This window comes from Drosophila santomea, chromosome 3R (assembly GCF_016746245.2).
Source record: "Drosophila santomea strain STO CAGO 1482 chromosome 3R, Prin_Dsan_1.1, whole genome shotgun sequence".
NCBI classification, from domain to species: domain Eukaryota; kingdom Metazoa; phylum Arthropoda; class Insecta; order Diptera; family Drosophilidae; genus Drosophila; species Drosophila santomea.
In genome coordinates, this window is record NC_053019.2 from 7,308,829 (window position 1) to 7,326,566 (window position 17,738).

At 40.8% G+C, this 17,738-nt stretch overlaps 3 protein-coding genes across 4 annotated transcripts; 2 read left to right on the forward strand and 1 right to left on the reverse strand.

Annotated features, from left to right (window-relative positions):
- Positions 1-47: 47 nt before the first annotated feature.
- LOC120453715 (facilitated trehalose transporter Tret1) lies at positions 48-3,222 on the forward strand. Of its 2 annotated transcripts, none has more exons than XM_039638538.2 (7): positions 48-189; positions 237-366; positions 430-541; positions 621-751; positions 1,734-2,086; positions 2,228-2,640; positions 2,701-3,221. In XM_039638538.2, the coding sequence occupies exons 1-7, from the start codon at positions 108-110 to the stop codon at positions 2,896-2,898; spliced, it is 1,419 nt and encodes a 472-aa protein (XP_039494472.1). In that variant the 5' UTR covers positions 48-107; the 3' UTR covers positions 2,899-3,221. The 2 variants fall into 2 exon arrangements, with proteins under 2 accessions (XP_039494472.1, XP_039494473.1); XM_039638539.2 differs by having other exon boundaries at positions 50-189; positions 249-366; positions 2,701-3,222.
- A 6,448-nt stretch (positions 3,223-9,670) lies between these two features.
- LOC120451885 lies at positions 9,671-10,567 on the forward strand. Its single transcript, XM_039635892.2, has 2 exons — positions 9,671-10,301; positions 10,357-10,567. The coding sequence occupies exons 1-2, from the start codon at positions 9,779-9,781 to the stop codon at positions 10,371-10,373; spliced, it is 540 nt and encodes a 179-aa protein (XP_039491826.1). The 5' UTR covers positions 9,671-9,778; the 3' UTR covers positions 10,374-10,567.
- Positions 10,568-14,916: 4,349 nt separating this feature from the next.
- LOC120450850 lies at positions 14,917-17,337 on the reverse strand. The gene is made up of 7 exons (XM_039634060.2): positions 16,996-17,337; positions 16,632-16,939; positions 16,003-16,562; positions 15,799-15,945; positions 15,635-15,745; positions 15,395-15,552; positions 14,917-15,336 (listed from the first exon to the last, which is right to left on the reverse strand). The coding sequence occupies exons 1-7, from the start codon at positions 17,213-17,215 to the stop codon at positions 15,047-15,049; spliced, it is 1,794 nt and encodes a 597-aa protein (XP_039489994.1). The 5' UTR covers positions 17,216-17,337; the 3' UTR covers positions 14,917-15,046.
- Between the last annotated feature and the right edge of the window lie 401 nt (positions 17,338-17,738).

Genomic DNA, 17,738 nt, shown 5'->3' on the forward strand with positions numbered 1-17,738 from the left:
CATAAGCTCTAGTCACTCAAATTGAGAACCCTCAGTAGACAAACGAGCGCCCAGTGGTTAATTCGGAATCGAAAAGCGGAACATTTTCCTAAATTTATATATGCAATATGACTTTTGATTCAAGTCCACCGCAGAAGTTGAGTGTTTTTAGTGCGCGGTACCGATGGCAATTTATTGCCACCATGACGGGTGGGTTAAAATACAAAGAACCCCAGAGCAATATTATTAAAGTTCAGAAATAATCCAAGTGCATATTATGACGCTGACCCATGGAATTGCCGTGGGATGGCTGTCTCCCTCTCTTCGACTGCTCGGATCTGACGAAAGCCCCCTGGGGGATCCCCTGACCATTACCCAGGCATCCTGGTAAGCCTGATATCCTGCCAGTAGAAATCCCGGCGGTTTAACTCTTCGATAACTCCTCGTCAGGGTTGGATCACTCATCGGCCTAGGCTCGCTGACCGGCAATATAATCTTCGGACTGCTACTCGATCGGTTGGGCCGTAAAGTGTGCATGTATTTCCTGGCCATACCCAATATGGTAGATAAAGTTCCAAATATGTTCAAGGCGTTTCCCAAGAGCTTGAGTCACTGCACTTTTTTTTTTGCAAATTCGGTAGATCTACTGGATCCTTATCTATTCCGCCCAAGACGTTACTTATCTGTATGCTGGTCGATTCCTGGCGGGAATGTCCGGAGGTGGTTGCTACGTCGTATTGCCAATATTCATAGCCGAAATTGCCGACAATAGGTAAGTCGCGTCATTTTCGATTGAGGAACATTTCCGATTAAAGGTAATCTCTTCATAATAGATTATTTCAAGTCTTACGTGCACTGATAAGCTTAGACTACGATCATATGTTCAATAATATCGAAACACGTTTGTCTACCTTATAACGATTAGATATAGGTCGGGGAGTTAGTACGATTGAAGGTACTTAAGTGGAATTCAGGATTGCCTGTTTTTAGTAACCGTGTGGCGGAAAATTAATTTGTTTAAGGCATTTCTTTTTATTTTAACATTTAACTTGAGTATGGTTGCGCCAAAAAACAGATAGAAACAAGAGAGAACGCTATAGTCGAGTTCCCCGACTATCTGATACCCGTTACTCAGCTAGTGGGAGTGCAAAGGAGAGTCTTCAACACTGTGGGCGTGGCAGTTTTGGGCGGTTTGTGGCCGTTAGAGTGGGCGTGGCAACCTGAATCGACAAACTTGCGCTGTTTAATCTCAACTTTCTAGCTTTTGTAGTTCCTGGGATCTCGACGTTCATACGGACGGACAGACGGACGGACAGACGGACGGACAGACGGACATGGCCAGATCGACTCGGCTATTGATCCTGATCATGAATATATATACTTTATATGGTCGAACACGCTTCCTTCTGCCAGTTACATACTTTTCAACGAATCTAGTATACCCTTTTACTCTACGAGTAACGGGTATAAAAATGATTTTAATCAAAATTGCCGGAAGCTCATTGCCTATTCCAACTATACTTGAAAAAAATTTACTTTTCATCCGATTATGACATCATATTTGTTGATCGTCAATATTTAGTGGATAGAGAATAATTGATTTAACGTCCATATTAGAAGTAGTGAGCGTCGAATCTAAAAATCAGGTGGCCTTTTAATGATCACATACATTCTTATTTATATCCATTTAACACTTAAATCCATAACATGAATTATTTTAATATAAACTTAAATACAATACATCATGATCTTAGCGTTCGGGGAGCGTTATCGTCCATGGCCATGATGTTCGTTAGCATCGGTATGATGGTTGGCTTTACATTGGCCTCGTATCTCTCGTACAAACTGATGCCGTGTATTATCGTTGCTCTGCCGGTGGTGTTTATGCTGGCAATTATTGGCTTATCGGAGACACCGCAATATCTGCTGAGACGAGGCCGCGATGACCAGGCCGAGAAGTCTTTCTACTTCTACAAGAATCTAACGCCACCCACTTCCTCCGACAAGGAAGCTTCTAAGCATGACGCGGCTAAAATTGAGTTTGACACATTTCGGCTTCAGGTTCTCAGCGGCGGCGTTACGGAGAGCATTTCTTGGCGAGATTTCAGTGAGTACGATATGAAAATATTTGTAGATTGTATAATATTGCGCCATATCCGCACTCTATTCTAATGAAAATGATTACAGTTAAAGTACAAAATATCTGTAACTATGTAAGGTCTGTTAATATAACTACGTACCCTTGCAGTAAACGTGCCTACACTGAAGATATTCGGCCTGATCTTTGTGCTGATCATCTGCAATCAGCTGTCAGGGAGCTTCGCCATATTCAACTACACATCGCACATTTTTGCGGAGCTGGGCAACAATCTTGATCCGAACACCAGCACCATTGTGGTTGGAGCTGCCCAGCTGGTGGGAATCTTCAGTGCTGTGGTCCTGGTGGACAGACTGGGTCGTCGTGTTCTGCTCCTCACCTCGATGGGTGGAATGGGCTTGGGTGAGCTGTCCATTGCTCTACTAAAGTGCTTCGCCTCGGAGGAATTTCTGAATCAGAATGGATGGCTTCCTTTGCTTATCATGTGCCTTGTGGTCAGCATTGCTTCACTAGGAGTTATTGCCCTGATCTTCATCATCATCATTGAGCTGCTCCCAGCTAAGGTGAGTGATTCGGAAAAGAAGTCTATGTGCAATTTACCAATGTTTTCCTTACCAATGCAGATCCGCTCCATTGGCACCTCCTTGAGCATGGCCACATTTAGCGGATTTATCTTTGTGGCTCTGAAGATCTACCCCACAATGATCTACGATCAGGGCCTGGCTGCCACCATGTTCATGTCGGCGGGCATGTGCCTCTTCGGATTCATTGTCTTGGGACTGTTTCTGCCGGAGACCAAAGGAAAGCTGATGACGCACTGATGACATCAACCTCGGGCCCAGCGGCCACGCCAGTTGGATGCTTTTGTTGGCCCATTGCATAAGCTGCGGGATCCAAAATGCTCCTATGTCAGGAGTACTCACTCAATAATTTGTGGCACAATAGCGGCATCGGCTCATTCTGAACTCTTGAACTTAATTCAATTTGTGAGCATTGCGGTTTTCTTTCAAATTACTGTACATAAAAATTTAATTTAATAATTTGGTTGGGAGAAAGTCTTGGGTCTGTGATCTTGTGATTGATAAGCGCAAAATTGTAAATGAATAGGCTAAAGTCACCTATAGTTTTTTATAAAGTAAATTTGAATTAGATGTTAAAACTATCGAGATGTATGTTTTTATTTACAGCTAACTCTTTAAAAAGTATTCAATTCATTTGCCATTCATTATTGCATTTGCCGTATTCATTTGGCGTATTATCTGGATTGTGGAGAACTTATTAACATATTAAGACATGAAAAATTAGATAACAATACTTAAACGTATAGTTAATATTTACAAATACTATATCTGATTAACTAGACTAAAAAATGAATAAACTCCTTCTAAGTTTTGATAAGTTTGTTCACTACTTTTATATTTTATATTATAGGTCACTGTTTCTGACAGGTTACTTTATTTCCCAAATGTGTTTCACAGTAATTTTACAAAAAGCAATCTGTGCCATTCGACCCCGACCGGAATCAGATCGATCGATCGATCGATCTTTTCCTCAACCGATAATATCGATGCACAATGTTCTTACATTCTAGTATAATGCTCACACTATCGTTATGTTATATTTATACAATAATGTTAGTTTGTACAATAAGGTATTTCTACTATGTTCCTACAATATGTTTGCATTTTCTTCGCTTACTCATCTTTCCATATCGATTCCTACTATCAGACAGTTTTGTTCGCTTCCGTAATGGACCATAATTTGCGGTGATAAGCCTGCGATGTAACAAGAAAATACTTTTTCTAAGCCGCTTTCCAGCGATCAGTCCGCAATGCAAAATTAATGAACTCGCAAAAGCCTGGAAGATAAAGCCCCAGCTAAGGTAAAAAGCCAGGCAACCAAAGCTGCAAAGAGCCAAACAATGACTCATAAATTCAACACAATAAAAATTATTTATTTTGCTTCTACGACGGGCACTTTTTGAGCTCTGCAAATGCAGTTTCAGTGCAAATTAAGCGCCGCAATGTGAGCGAGGAGAAAAGAAAATTTGATCGCTATGACAGGACACACAAATCTCGCTCAGATCTTCAGAGACGATGCCATCCGAAACAAAGCCCAGATGGAGATGGCGCTGGAGCTGCAGTCGAAAAACCCACAGAGCCACAATCTAATGCTCACATTTTTAGTGGGGGGAGTTTCTTATTTCGGGAGTCCATCCACAACCGCATCCACTTACCCGCAGACGTTGCATCAAAATGCAGTTTCATAATTTTCACACGTTTTTCTGTCACTCACTGGAAATGGGATCTAGTCGGTCTGCTGACAGGCGGAAATTTGTAACAACTCCAACTTAGCTGCACTTATTGCCGTTGGGTTAAGTGCAAATGTGGCAAATGGCAGACCGCAATTAGCCGCTGCTGATTAAGTTGATAATCAGCCTGGCTGATGGGATGGGTCAGCCCTGGATGAGTTGTCGGAAGTCGGTAGTATGGTAGTATGGTAGTATGGTAGCATACTCCTTAGTGTGTGGGCCATGGAACTGTTGCAACCACTCCCGAATTGAAAGAGGCCGAAAAGTTGGTCAAACAATCACGACTAATGCCAGCAATTGCTTATTGTTGCGATTACGAGCATTTGATTTGTGGCAACACGGATGCCAATTGTTCGGCTTTGATCGGCTGCCATGGCTGAAAGAAAGCCGGGTGGGCAATCCACATCCATTGTCTGCCCGCATGACTATTAACACGCAATTTTCCATCTGACCGAAATGTCATTTCTTGTTTTTGGTCCACGGTAGCAACTCCAATTTCGGTCTCCATAACTCACAATTAGCGCCGAGTGCCGAGTGCCACTCACCTAGTGATCTCCATTGATAACCAAACTGGGATGACAACGTCGCAATTGCGGGTGAAATTATTTCGCGATTTATTTATTATTTATGTTTTTGCCGATATTGAATTCATTATTTTTTCTATTGTGCGCTTTGGCCGTCGATTTGGTAATGGTGAAAAATTGGTTTAAATGCTTATATGCTCTAATTTTGTGAATGGAGATTTGTGCATACCGAATTCCGCATTTCTTTCGATCACGAAACTTATACAATCGGTAGGCTTGAATGACTTGGTTCTTTTTCGGGGAGTTTGCATAATAGCAAATTCCGATATTTATTGCTTCTTTAAAAACTAGGTTTTGCCACACAGTTGACTGAACTTTAGGCAAAATAAACACCATTCGCATTTTAGACACAGATATGCGAAGAAAATACTTAAATATTCATACACACTAACTTACTTCCATAAAACCTGCCCGGTCGTGTGAAAACTTTATGGTAAATACGGCGGCGATTGAAAAACATGTCTGATAGCGGCTGTCAGCAGAAGCTATCTTAAAACACCTGAAAACTTCACACTCATATATAAGCCATGATTAATTGAAAGGTCAGGTAGCGAGTGAAGTGCGTAATATTTAGATATCAATTCTAAAGAGCTGCATTCGAATCAATCGTGACTGTTTGGCAAGTACACGCAGAAAATTAAAGTGGCCTTGTCAATCAAAAGGCATTACCAAAGGATCGAGAATTAAAATGCAATTTATAAATGCTTGAAAAATTACACAAATTACGTAAAAACATATATTTAATTAGCGCTTCCTGTCAGTGGAACATTTATAAAGCGTCTGCCAATAAAACAATTAATAAGAGTACCTGTATCCCGCTACCATCGTCTTCAGCATCTGAAAAAGGTCATTAAATCAACCTCAACTGGCGGTTGGCAAGACAAAGCCATCATTATTTCAGAAGTGCTGGCCTGGCCTTTAAACATGAATTATAAATTTATGTTAGAACATTAATTTAATACCTCCGCCACTTGGAGGAAATTTCGCCACATCTAAGATTTATGAAATCCAACGAGACCTGTTATAAAATTAGCCACGATCAGCAGATTAAAGAATGGTCAAGTGTGAGGATAGAATGCGAGGGCAAAAACACCATTTGGGTCCGACAGAGACCTTTCTATAATGCTAATTTATGTTAGCCGGGACAGCATTAATGCTATAATTATTATGTAAGATCGTACAGCCACCATCCACGTAGCCAAAGAAGAAAACCCATTAATTAGAAATGATAAAAAAGATGGAAAATGACGCAATCGAACATATGTATATAACTTCTGACCCTGTAGTTTTGGGCTTTGCTTCGTAAAAATCAAGAGTACAGAGTAAAGCAAGGGCTGTAACTATCGTTACAAGGCACAAGAACAGTAGAATACCTAGTGGCATTGTTGCTACGACCTTAAACAATTATGTTGAGTGCACTAGTGGCTATGCAAGTGGCGAGTTGCCGTCGTCAGTGGCGAGTTGTTGTAAATTTAGTTATAAAACAAACACAAATGACATTGTTCGCACGAAGACAGGACGGCAACTTGGCCGAGCTGCCGTTGCAGCTGTTGCAGCACGACTTTCTTTGGATCTTCGCAGCAACTGCCACAACTGCAACATCAACTGCAACAATCAATTCGACAGCAACGCCAACGACATTTGCTAAGGCTGAGGCGCCTTTGTTGCGCTTCAGCTCCAACTTCCGGAAATCACGCTGCTTGTTGTAATAATGTTTTAGGTTTTCTCGGCTTTCAGCCGAGTAAAAAACTTACAGTTTTGGCTAAGGAATGGGTCAGGTCGGATAGGTAAACGAAATGTGCACGCGAGCGAAATTACAAAATGCGCACAGTTAACGTAAAGTTGTTAAATTTTTTCAATTATGCAAAAATAAAATTTTAACACAATCTTGTGGTGGCGGTGGGTGAAATGAAGACATGGAGGCAAAGGCACGAAGCCGAAAGCCGAAACTAGTTACTAGTAACCAATCGAAAAGGGGTTATGAAACTGAGCAGGCATTCACCTCCTCAAAAGGCAAACCTTTGCATCAGTAAAAGGCAACGGGGAAGTCCAGATTACATCTAGAAAATGCTATCGATTTAGTTCAAACAATAAAAAAGTCATCGCAACCACATCCATATGAAACATTTTTGTCAGATATTTTAATTATTGTTTACACTAAGATTATTCTAAGTTGTGCAAAGAACAATGATAAATAATAACTAAGCCACCAACTTACCTGCCCTAAAATAAACACTTAACCCATTATAAACATTGGTTAAAATGTCCTCAAAAGGCAGACCTTTGCATCAGTAAAAGGTAACGGGGAAGTCCAGATTACATCTAGAAAATGCTATCGATTTAGTTCAAACAATAAAAAAGTAATCGCAACCACATCCACATGAAACATTTTTGTCAGATATTTTATTTATTGTTTACACTAAGATTATTCTAAGTTGTGCAATGAACAATGATAAATAATAACTAAGCCACAAACTTACCTGCCTTAAAATAAACACTTAACCAATTATAAACATTTTTCCAATTATATCTTCCAAAAATATCTCACTTTATGATTCAGTCAATAAAGATGCCCAGAAAAGAGCTTATATTCTGCAGATTGTACTACCCTAAATGAAATGAGAAACATTTCTATATATTATATATAGCAAAGCAACATAGAAAAGCTAATATAGATTTAATTGATCGTCGACTACCGAAAAACCCCCTTAAGTGCCTTATATACCAAACTGACACCTTGATTCTTCTTCAGACCTGGCCGCTCCCCGAGTAGGTGGTTGATGTCAGACAACCATTTGGCCCTTCCTCGGCTTTTAATTCGTGACGTAGAGCTGCGCACTGCAATTTGAAAAAATTCTTTTGATTTATATGTACGAACGAGCTAGAAGAGCAACCGAAATGGCCTTCCCAAGTGGCAATCAATTCTGTCCGAGCTGCGCGACTCCAGACCCGGGTATTCACAGCCCGGGGGCATGGAACACTCTGCACGTGTTGACTCCCAGTTGAAGTCGATGATTTAGCTCGCCTCGTTACCTCAACGCCATTTGACCCCGCAGCAATTGTGGTAGCCACGACTCGACGGCGGCTTAGCAGACTGGCACTTGGTATCAGTGATGGCAAAGGTACTAAAGCTTAACGCAGGGTACTGCAAAAAATATGCTAAACTAAAACCAAAATCCATATTAAAGAAGGAATCTTGTTTGGAACAACTTAAAAATAGTTCATTTGTAAGCAGAATCTTTTAGAGCTTTGTCGAACTATTAAATTCCCTTATGAATTAGTATGTATGGTTGGGTGACTTTAAATCAATTTTTAATAATTTAATATTAAATTAGAAATTATTGAATCAAAGCTTTTATTGTGACCAAATGCAAGATTGAAAGTCTTCTCTGAAACATAGATCCTTTAGAGCAATATAAAATATTGCTCTCTTGGCGTATCCTTAAAAATGATGTACCCATATAGGGGTCCAGCCTTTTCGCATCACTGTTCTTCAGTCGGCAGCTCGCAGTCGAGGACCTATTCATTTCATTGGTTATCAGAAAGGCAGAGATCGCAGCAATATGTTTTCTATATGCCTCATTTCTGCACAAATCGCTTGACCTTAAGCGTTGCCTTAATTTATTTGTCGTTGTCGCAATTTCCCACACATAACTAGACCCGATGATTTTCCCGCTCGGGTTTTGTTTCATTTTCTCTAGAAGCTGCAAACTGTATTACGTTGGCTTTAGCAGTTTAGCTTTGTGTTTTGGTGTTTATTTTTCTCCTTTTGGGCCTAGGTTCAGTCGGTTAGTGAGGTTGCATTTGTAGGTTATTGTGCCTGCCCTGGCAGCTGGAGGTTATGTAATGTCTCCGCTGCCATTGTTGTGTTCGCCCGAGCTTTTGGTTTTCCTCAGCTCCAGGGTGAGGTGGCCTTATCAGTTGCGGAGCGTCAGACAGTGGGGGCATTTACAATTTACTACTCGATTGTATAACTGAGCATTTGCAGTTGCCTTTTAATTGATTTTGGCCAGCTGATTGAAAGCGTTTTGCCTAAATCGAGTCCATTTGCTTTACTTGCGGTCTAAGTTCTGCAATGTGACTTCCTGAAGTCAAGCAAAACTCACGATACTATAGATTTTATCATCTCGTATTTATTTAATAAACGTACCGTTTATGTAACAGTATGCCTCTCTTTTCAGTGTCTATTTAATCAAATTAAAGCCTCAATTTCCCTGACATGCATGGCCGCACAGTCAAATGCATCATGTATAACACTTCCTGACTAATGAACTTCCAGGCCCGGCAGTTTGGCACGGATTCGTTTCCAGTTTTGTGGAGACATCTTCATTAGGCACAGAGTGATACCCACAGTCCGAGGGTTTAGGATGCGGGCCAAGGTTCGGTGAGGGAAGAGCTGCCCGAGGTGTGAAAATAGGAATTGGAAAATGCGCTAAAGAGTCTTCCATTTGACGCCTCTTGGCTGCCTTGCATTTCACTGAGGCCGCCCATTTAAGTGTCCAATAATTCAATCACATCAAACGTCATGTTGATTGCCGTTAAAGAGTTTCAATTACACCAATTTCCACAGACGTTGGGAAAGTTGGGCTTATCACGAAGAATGCAGGGAAGACAGCAAAAGATGGAAAGTAGAGACGGTTTTTCAAGCCAGTAGGCGAGGTATTTCCAGTCCAGTTGAAATCAACTGAGGATAGCCCAAAATTATTTTATTCTACAACGTCGGTTGAGCAGCAAACATCGTTCGGAATTCAAAATTTGTATATAAAACATTAAATTTACAAATTTGGCACTTGAAAATTTTTAATAATGGACATTTCCAAGGCCGAGAGTCAAACGCCCGTCGGCGAGCGTCGATCTGCGAATCCTGATTATCTGAGAACCCTGCTGCAGGACATCCTGTGTTTCTTGGTCCTGCTCTCGGTGGCTTTACTGATTGTGGCTGGCATTTTGTTTGTGGTGGAGGACGTGAGCCGTCTCCAGCAACAGCACCAACACCAGCAGTACCACCACCACCATCATCGCCACATACGTCCGGATCAGATAGGCAATGACTTAAAAGGATCGCCCATCGAGGAGGCACCGAGAGAGCTGGGTCAAATTTTCCGACCGCACACATGGATTCGATTCTTCAACTGCAGGAATAAGATGCCTCAACAGCAACAGGAAGATGTTGAAAGGGAAGCAGTACAGTTTGGCCCAAAGCAGGACGCGCAGCAGATCCCGGTAGATGATGTTCCAACCTATCACCCTGTCATAGAACGTATGCCGCTGAGCGCTGGCGGAGACTACAACAAAAAACTGGATCCGGAACCCCACCATTTTCTGGCCAGTAAGGGGCGAATAATTTGTTATCAATCGCAATAATAATTCCTTGCTATCCTTAGATAATATTAGGACCTAAAGAAATGTCTGAAATGCTGTTTGCATGTTCAAATTGAGCCCTTTGCAGCTGCAGACTATCAGATGTCTCCTGGTAGATTTGTCATTTGATGTTTGCCCCTTTTGGTCAAGGCCATCAAGAGCGAAGACAGTTACAATCCGAATGTTTCTGGGAATAGCTAAATTGTGCAATAAATAAAAGAACAGCTATGTAAATTTGTATGTTGGTCATAGAGGGTAATATTCAACTATGTCAAGGTCTACGCCTAGATAATTGTTCATATCTAATGGAGTCTCTGTAAAAGGCATTTTCCCCACCCAAGCCTTTTTACAGAGTCCAAATGATAATGCAATATATTTCACACAGTTAAATAGATACTTCCTTATATCAAAACCTACAGTAATGGTGGTACTTCGAGCTTGTTAATGAGTTCAAGTATGCAAGCCGCGGAACCTTTCAATTATTTGCAAGAACTTTAACTGATTCACGACTTTTCAATGGCGCACCGAGTTCTGGTCCCGAGTCATAACGAGCCACCAACGACTATCTGGGATCTCACAAATTGTAGATCGACGTAGAAGTGTTGGCTCGATAGGCATCTCGGAGATACAAAGGCAAAACAAAGCCCAAACCAAACGTAAAACAAAGCCGCAGACAGAAGCTGCGCATGCCCATGATGGGTTAATTGAGGTATTGAAAGCCGCGCAGACGCGACGGCAGACCAAACCAAATGAAATGAAGTGTCTAATGTTTGCATTATCGCGTTCCAAGTGAACAATTGCTGTGACTTCTCGAAGGGCAAGTCCGTGGACAATCCACACCCCGATTGGGCTGGAATCCATGCCCGGGGTCATTTGAGGTCGGGCCGTGTTCTAGAGAACGTGGCTGATAAGTGCAGCTGTGTAATTGCCGGGAAGATATGGTTGGAATATTTGCATAGAACAGAGCTGGAAAAACAATTGCACTAACAGCAGAATAAAAGAATACATTTTTGGGTATTTACTTTGCCATTGGCATATGGGCGTTGGGTCTTATATAATAAAATTGTAATTTAAATAATCGGCAAAACTCTCACAGAGAGCTCCTGAGATATCCATATTTATAGAGAGGGATTTCAAAACACCTTTGCGCCAGAGACTTCGAGAATAAAAGGCTTAAAGCTGAAGCCCTAATGGCGGCAGAACACGAACGGAACGTGCAACTCTGGGTCTTCGAGCAACTGGCAGATGTTCTTATCTACGATTTGCTGAATATTTATGAAGCTTTGTTAATTAGGCAGATGACTGGGCCAAGACAAAGTGACACTATTACAATATGCATGCCAGCAAATTTACAGTTTGGCCAAAAGTCTTCTGACGCTGGGAAAGTTTCGCCGAGATTCAACTAAACGTGTTCTGCGCCTAGAACCGAAACAAGTTTGTTGTCCAAGTCTTTTGTATTTAATCTCTCGCTTGCGTGTTTGATATTTTCATTTACTCCTATAAATTGCATAATCTGGAATGACTTAAGGGGTGTTTATTTAGCGATGTTTTTGTTTAGCCATCTATTGTCTTGTGCTGGATTCTGCCAGTGACACAGATTTATTTATAACTTATTCTCTGTTAGCGACTGAAGCCGGTTTCTGGGCCGAAGAAATGGGATAGTCTCCTAAAGAGTTGGACCTGTTGGTTGATATTGTTCTGCAGGTGATATACTGCCAAAATTGATCGCTACTTTGATGTCTTTTAAAAGACATAACCTGTAGTCAACCCAATTAATTTGATAGATTTATTTGGAGCATGCCCAATTTAATTATGTAGATTAAAGATAATTGTTAGGACCAAACATAATTTCTTATAGGCAACTAGACCCCATTCCCTACTAAGACCCCATGCTGGGCCTCCTGAAAGCGGAAACCTAAACGCACCCACTGACCACGAACAAAAGACAAAACTGTCTGCCCTATACAAATCATCAATTGTAGAGAAATATATGTATAAATGGATGGATAGTTGGTTGAAATCGATGTTAACGGTTACATGTGTACTCGACTGTGGACTCTCTCTCCCTCTGCACTGCTTTCCTTGGTATGACTCGTTGGCAATTAAATAAAACATGCCGCATCAGTTGGAGCCGAGTTTTGCAATATATACCCTACCCCTGCTGCCTTCCCAAATTCAGCTTATATAACCATATGTAAATTATTCCAGCAAATGAAGAAGAAATATGGCTGGGATCATGCGCTTAAGAGAAACACACCTAAAAACAAGCTCCCAAAAAAAGGGAACTGCCAGCCAGGTCCGGGCTACTGTCCATCTCAGGCCAAGTCAAATGCAGAGGAGTTGGCCCCGGACTCCAAAAACGAAGACCATGCCCAACAATAGCTGGACTGCAATTGAAGCGCAGCCATTGACAAGATAATTTCCTGGGGGTGCTGCATGCAATGCAGTAAATCCTACATTTATACCCTTGGTAAGGGTATAAACCCATAAGTACTGCCTTTTAAAAATCTTACTGTATTTGGTTTTTAATAAATGTTACGTTCTAACAATAATGATATCTATCATAATAAACTATTGTTAAAAAACTGGAGAAGACGTGAAACGTTAGAATTACACCATGGATGATTTTTTAAGATGTGCCAATGAAACACAAAAACGTAATTAAGTAGCAGTGTCACCTTTATTTTCAGAAATCATTATACCCCTTTTTAATTCTCATAAGTAAGGGAAACACCGTTTCGTCACATGCATTTTCATTTATATATTTCCTTCCTCCTCCCAGCAGTTCGTCTTCGTTTTACAAATTGAACAAAGCAAGAAAAAGGAAAGGAAAACTTTGGCCACGACTCAGCCGGCAGAAACGAACAGAAATTGGCTAGTTTCGCAGATCGCGTTAAGTTGACTGACTACCAATTGTTGTTGCCACGATGCCTGGGCTACTATGCGAATAATTTCAAACACAAACTGCCGCCATCAGCCAAGAAGGTTCATAATTATTGGACGCCCGAACGGTTGCTGGTGGGTTGTAGCTTCTTAAAATGTTGCAACTTGCTACCGTTTGAACGATGACTACAGGAACTGAACAACCACATCGTCGTTTTGGGGCAAGAGTGCAAAGTGACGGGTTAAATAGGTTTTGACTACTTGAAAACAGTCCGAGGAGCCTGGGCAATTGCTTCCTTTCGTTTATAAAGATTTACTACGTTCAAATTAGTCATTCGTTAGGCCCAATCACGTGGCTGACTTTGGAGTTAGTAATGTGGGACAGTGACCAGACTCCAAACCAAAATACACTATTTAGTAGTAATATACATACATATATGTATGTATGTATATTAATTTACAGACGAGGTGAAACCCCCAAAACGAATTGACCTAATTGTTTGATTTTGAGTATAATTATTCTCAATGCACAATGGGATTAATTGATTGTTGCTCTGGCTATTTCCGAGAATATGTGGTTTTTGTATGTCGGTTATACATTGGCCTTTAATATACGTGTTTTTAATTATTTCATTGTGCTGGATTTAAACCAGAAATATAGCAGAAATTACTACGAATTCACAGAATATCTGTGTGACGTTATCTATTACTTTTTTTCTTCGTTATTTGTACAAGTTCACCGCAAAGCTATTCAAAACTATTCAAAATATTTGAACACTACAGAAAAGTCGAAAGTTGACCACACAATTAACTTTTAAGGGCAGCCACCAAAATACCATCATCTTCGCTTGAGCCATGCGCTTCCAACACCCAATTTGTCTGGCTTTTGGGGGGGGGGGAAACAATGACAATAACCGCATCGTGAATATGTTCGAGTGTGTGGATATGAATAAACATGGTGGCCCGCGAGTAATGTGAGACTTGCATAACCTCATTTGGCGGCTTACGGGCTCGCGTGCTCCCGTGCCAGGCTTATATATATATATATATATTTTTTTTTTTTTTTGGACGTCAGCGTGATATCGTGTACGCAGATATAACAGTGCAGATAGATAGAAAGGTAGTCCGCAAGTGTACTGCGGATCGGAATGGAAGCGTGCGCGCTCCTCTAAGACAGATAAATTACGGGCCATAACCCATCCATCCAGCCCATCCAGTCAACTTTATTTCGGTCGATTGGTTTTATCCGTTGACTGAGCGAGTAAACTTTTATGACAACCACTGACCTTTTTGGGAAAGACGACAGGAAATAGCAGTGGAGTGGCCAGGAAATGATTAATGGCTCTATTGATGCATTCAGAGACCGTCCGAATTATGCTTAACGAATGCGGATTAATCTATAGAAGGCTGTCTGCATCGTATTCAAAGCTGAAGTTTTATCTACAGTATTCACACCTTGCACAACCCACAAATCAAACTGGGAAAACTCCCAAATTATGAGATGAGGCAATGGAACTACAATTTTTCCCCGGAATTATTACAACTGCCACTGAAAATGCAGGGCGTCGACAAAAGCCAAAAGTTGAAGCAATCTAGCTTGGTTCAATCCAAGATTCCAAGCACCGTTTGCTGCAATTATGGATAAATTATAAAAGGTACACTACTGGGAAGCAGCGCCTCTTGTTTTGGAATTTCGCCAATGCAAAGCTCACGATTTTTTATTTTTTCGAAGCCACCAATTGTGCGGACAATTCAAATTGTTTGTTAACGTACAGAATTTAAGTTACTTCAAATTTTATATAGCTGCAACACGAATAGCTAACTAAACATTTACATTTCATCCCGTTTGGCCAGCTCCTCCACAAGCTTAGCACTCTGTGCCTTGATTTGTTTGCGGTTGGGCACATTGGCCATGGTCTTGTTCTCCTGCAGGATGTCATCCTCGGGAGCTGTTGGAGCCTGCTCTTCATTATCCACCGGCTCGTACATATCTAAGCTGGCCAAGAAGTCGGCATGGTACTCCTCGACATTTCGTTTGATGGTCGCAGGCTTGAGCTCAACTGCATAAGCCTTCATCAGCTTGTAGATCTTACGCTTCACCATGTGCATTATGTTATCAACTGTGGGCAGAGTGATTTAAATAAATAGCTACAGTTTCATTATTGATGTCGGCTTAACTATTCTCCTCGAAAATCTCTGGGGCAGCGGCCCTCATGTTCAGCATTTCGAATTTAAGCAAGGGGAGCTTCAAGTACGAGTTTGGATACTGGGCACGAAGTAATTTGGGCTGGCGATCAATGTGACGAAGAATCTCCAATAAATTCCAAATGCTTACTCTGTAATCGACATGTTAATATTCTTTTTATATCACTATAATAATTGTCTGCTTATTTTATAAGAATCAAAAAACCTAGTTACCTTAACATAACATATGCATCAGCTCTATTCTTAAGATGTTGCAAAGTATCTTGTTCAAATTGGATGTCATTGTGAAGCGTCTTCTTTAAGTCCTTGATGCGCTCCAAGCGACTATAAAACAAGCGAAGTTAAGAAAATGGGTAATAAAGGACTTATTTACCTACTTAATCTCTTCCTCTGAGAGATTGTTGATAAGGACACCTTTCAAGACACTGGCGCACTTCATCTTGGTTTCCAGCATTTCATGAGCTAACATGTCATTAACAATCATGCGATGTAGTTTATCGTTGTTGTCCACCTGGCTCTTCATTCTGAAATGTACATGGTTAAGTATTCTCAAATAAATAGAATACACTTTAATGACACACCGCGGATAAATTTCCTTGGCCTGCGAACAAAGTGTTACAAACTTGACCTCCTTGATAGTCTTTTCCACAGCCTTAAGCTCCAGTTTTAGGATCATCATGCTCTGAGTTTCGCGAACATATCGCTTTAGATTTGTCGTAGGAGCCGCCTCCTTGGGCTTGTTGAAATTAACAATTGATGTACCTGCTGGTTTCTTTAAAGCAGACAGCATTTGCAATTTATGCTGCAGGTTTTTTCGGGATTTCTCTTCCATATTTCGGAACTCATCGTTTAACTCCTTGAACTTGGCGATCGCCGGCATGCCTAGGAACAGGATATGTTTGATGAAGTTAGATTGATCATCCATGTCACTGCTAAGGGAGCGCAAGATGGGTTCATAAAAAATCTCGTCATGAACGAGCACCTGTATCATCTTTTTATAAGTATTGTTGATCGTTTTGATCGCCTTTAGGCGTACATTCGAATTTTCAATCTTCTTTAGAAAAACTCGGGACTTCAGCTCCTCGTCGAGAATAAATTCGTTCTGGTACTTGATGCGATTTTGTAGAAGTGCCCTTCGCAGCTACCAAATCCAAATTTAAGGTAACAATTAAAAGGGCAAGTTGCAAGTTATAAAATGTATTATACAAACCAGCTGCTCCTTGTAATGCTGCTTCAATTGATCTAAGCGAAACTCCAAACGATCACGTTCCTTTCTCATCACAAAGGTTCGCTGATTAATGTTGTCCACTACCAAATGAATTGGCATCTTCTGGTACAGTCTCTGCAGCGGCTTATGGTTGATGAGAAAGTTGCGGATCTTATGGGTGTTGTCGTTGACCAAAATATTCTGTAATTTTGTGCGACCATCTCGACATTGCAACTTTAGGCGCTTGTTCTCTCGAAAGTACCGCTGGCGATTGGCCTTCGACTCATGATTCTTAAACACCAAACGACGCGCTGTTCATTATGTATTATTAACGGAGCGATATCAAACCCAGAAAGATATATCTTACTCAACAGGTCGGTCATTCCCTTAAACTGCTCCGTTAGAGAGTTGGGTGTCCATCGCTCATCCACCATCACATGCTGATGGACGTATGACATGCCAAAAAATCCATGAAAGCGCAAGGAGCGCGGATGCACAGGCTTCGGGGCCAGGACATCCTTCTCTCGGTTCTTGTCCCGACGTGGTATATAGGCCATACCTCTCTGGCGCAAAGTACACGGCGGCATGGTGAGTGCTTTAGGGGCTCTTGGCTAGAATGTGATTTGATGGAGCTTATTGAACATTCGATTCTCGAGTGGATGTGATCACTTCAAGAAAACTATTTGTTTGACACTATCATAGCCGCCGACTCCAAAGAATAATATAAAATCAACGAAACATGTTTTTGTTTTACACATTTATTTTGCACTAACATTTCATTTCTGTTTTGTTTTATAGTTGGGTTTGTTTCAACATAATTTTTAATAATACACAATATATTTTACTCCTATTTAATGAGAATGTGTGCATATTACATACTCGAGTAGTTTGCATTTCCATGAGATTGGATCGAATTGTAAGAATTCATTGCGACAAAAATGTCTTTAAATTTATATGTGTTCTTCTTCATTTAAAAAGGGTTCTTTTGAGAGAGAATACACAAACTAATAGAAACATAGTAACACTTTGATTCAAACATAAATAGTTCTTAGTTGTATATATTCTGCATTGCACGATCGATGGTTATCTACAAGATACATTCGATTTGGT

Excerpts from the sequence above, each read along its gene's own strand:
- LOC120451885 (XM_039635892.2), top strand. The coding sequence starts at position 9,779 with ATGGACATTTCCAAGGCCGAGAGTCAAACGCCCGTCGGCGAGCGTCGA.
- LOC120450850 (XM_039634060.2), bottom strand. The coding sequence starts at position 17,215 with ATGCCGCCGTGTACTTTGCGCCAGAGAGGTATGGCCTATATACCACGT. Across the intron at positions 15,946-16,002 it reads GCCAAGGAAATTTATCCGCG|AATGAAGAGCCAGGTGGACA; the intron begins GTGTGTCATTAA and ends TGTACATTTCAG. Across the intron at positions 15,553-15,634 it reads GATGCATATGTTATGTTAAG|AGTAAGCATTTGGAATTTAT; the intron begins GTAACTAGGTTT and ends TGTCGATTACAG.
- LOC120453715 (XM_039638538.2), top strand. The coding sequence starts at position 108 with ATGACTTTTGATTCAAGTCCACCGCAGAAGTTGAGTGTTTTTAGTGCG. Across the intron at positions 542-620 it reads TCCTGGCCATACCCAATATG|ATCTACTGGATCCTTATCTA; the intron begins GTAGATAAAGTT and ends CAAATTCGGTAG. Across the intron at positions 752-1,733 it reads GCCGAAATTGCCGACAATAG|CGTTCGGGGAGCGTTATCGT; the intron begins GTAAGTCGCGTC and ends TCATGATCTTAG.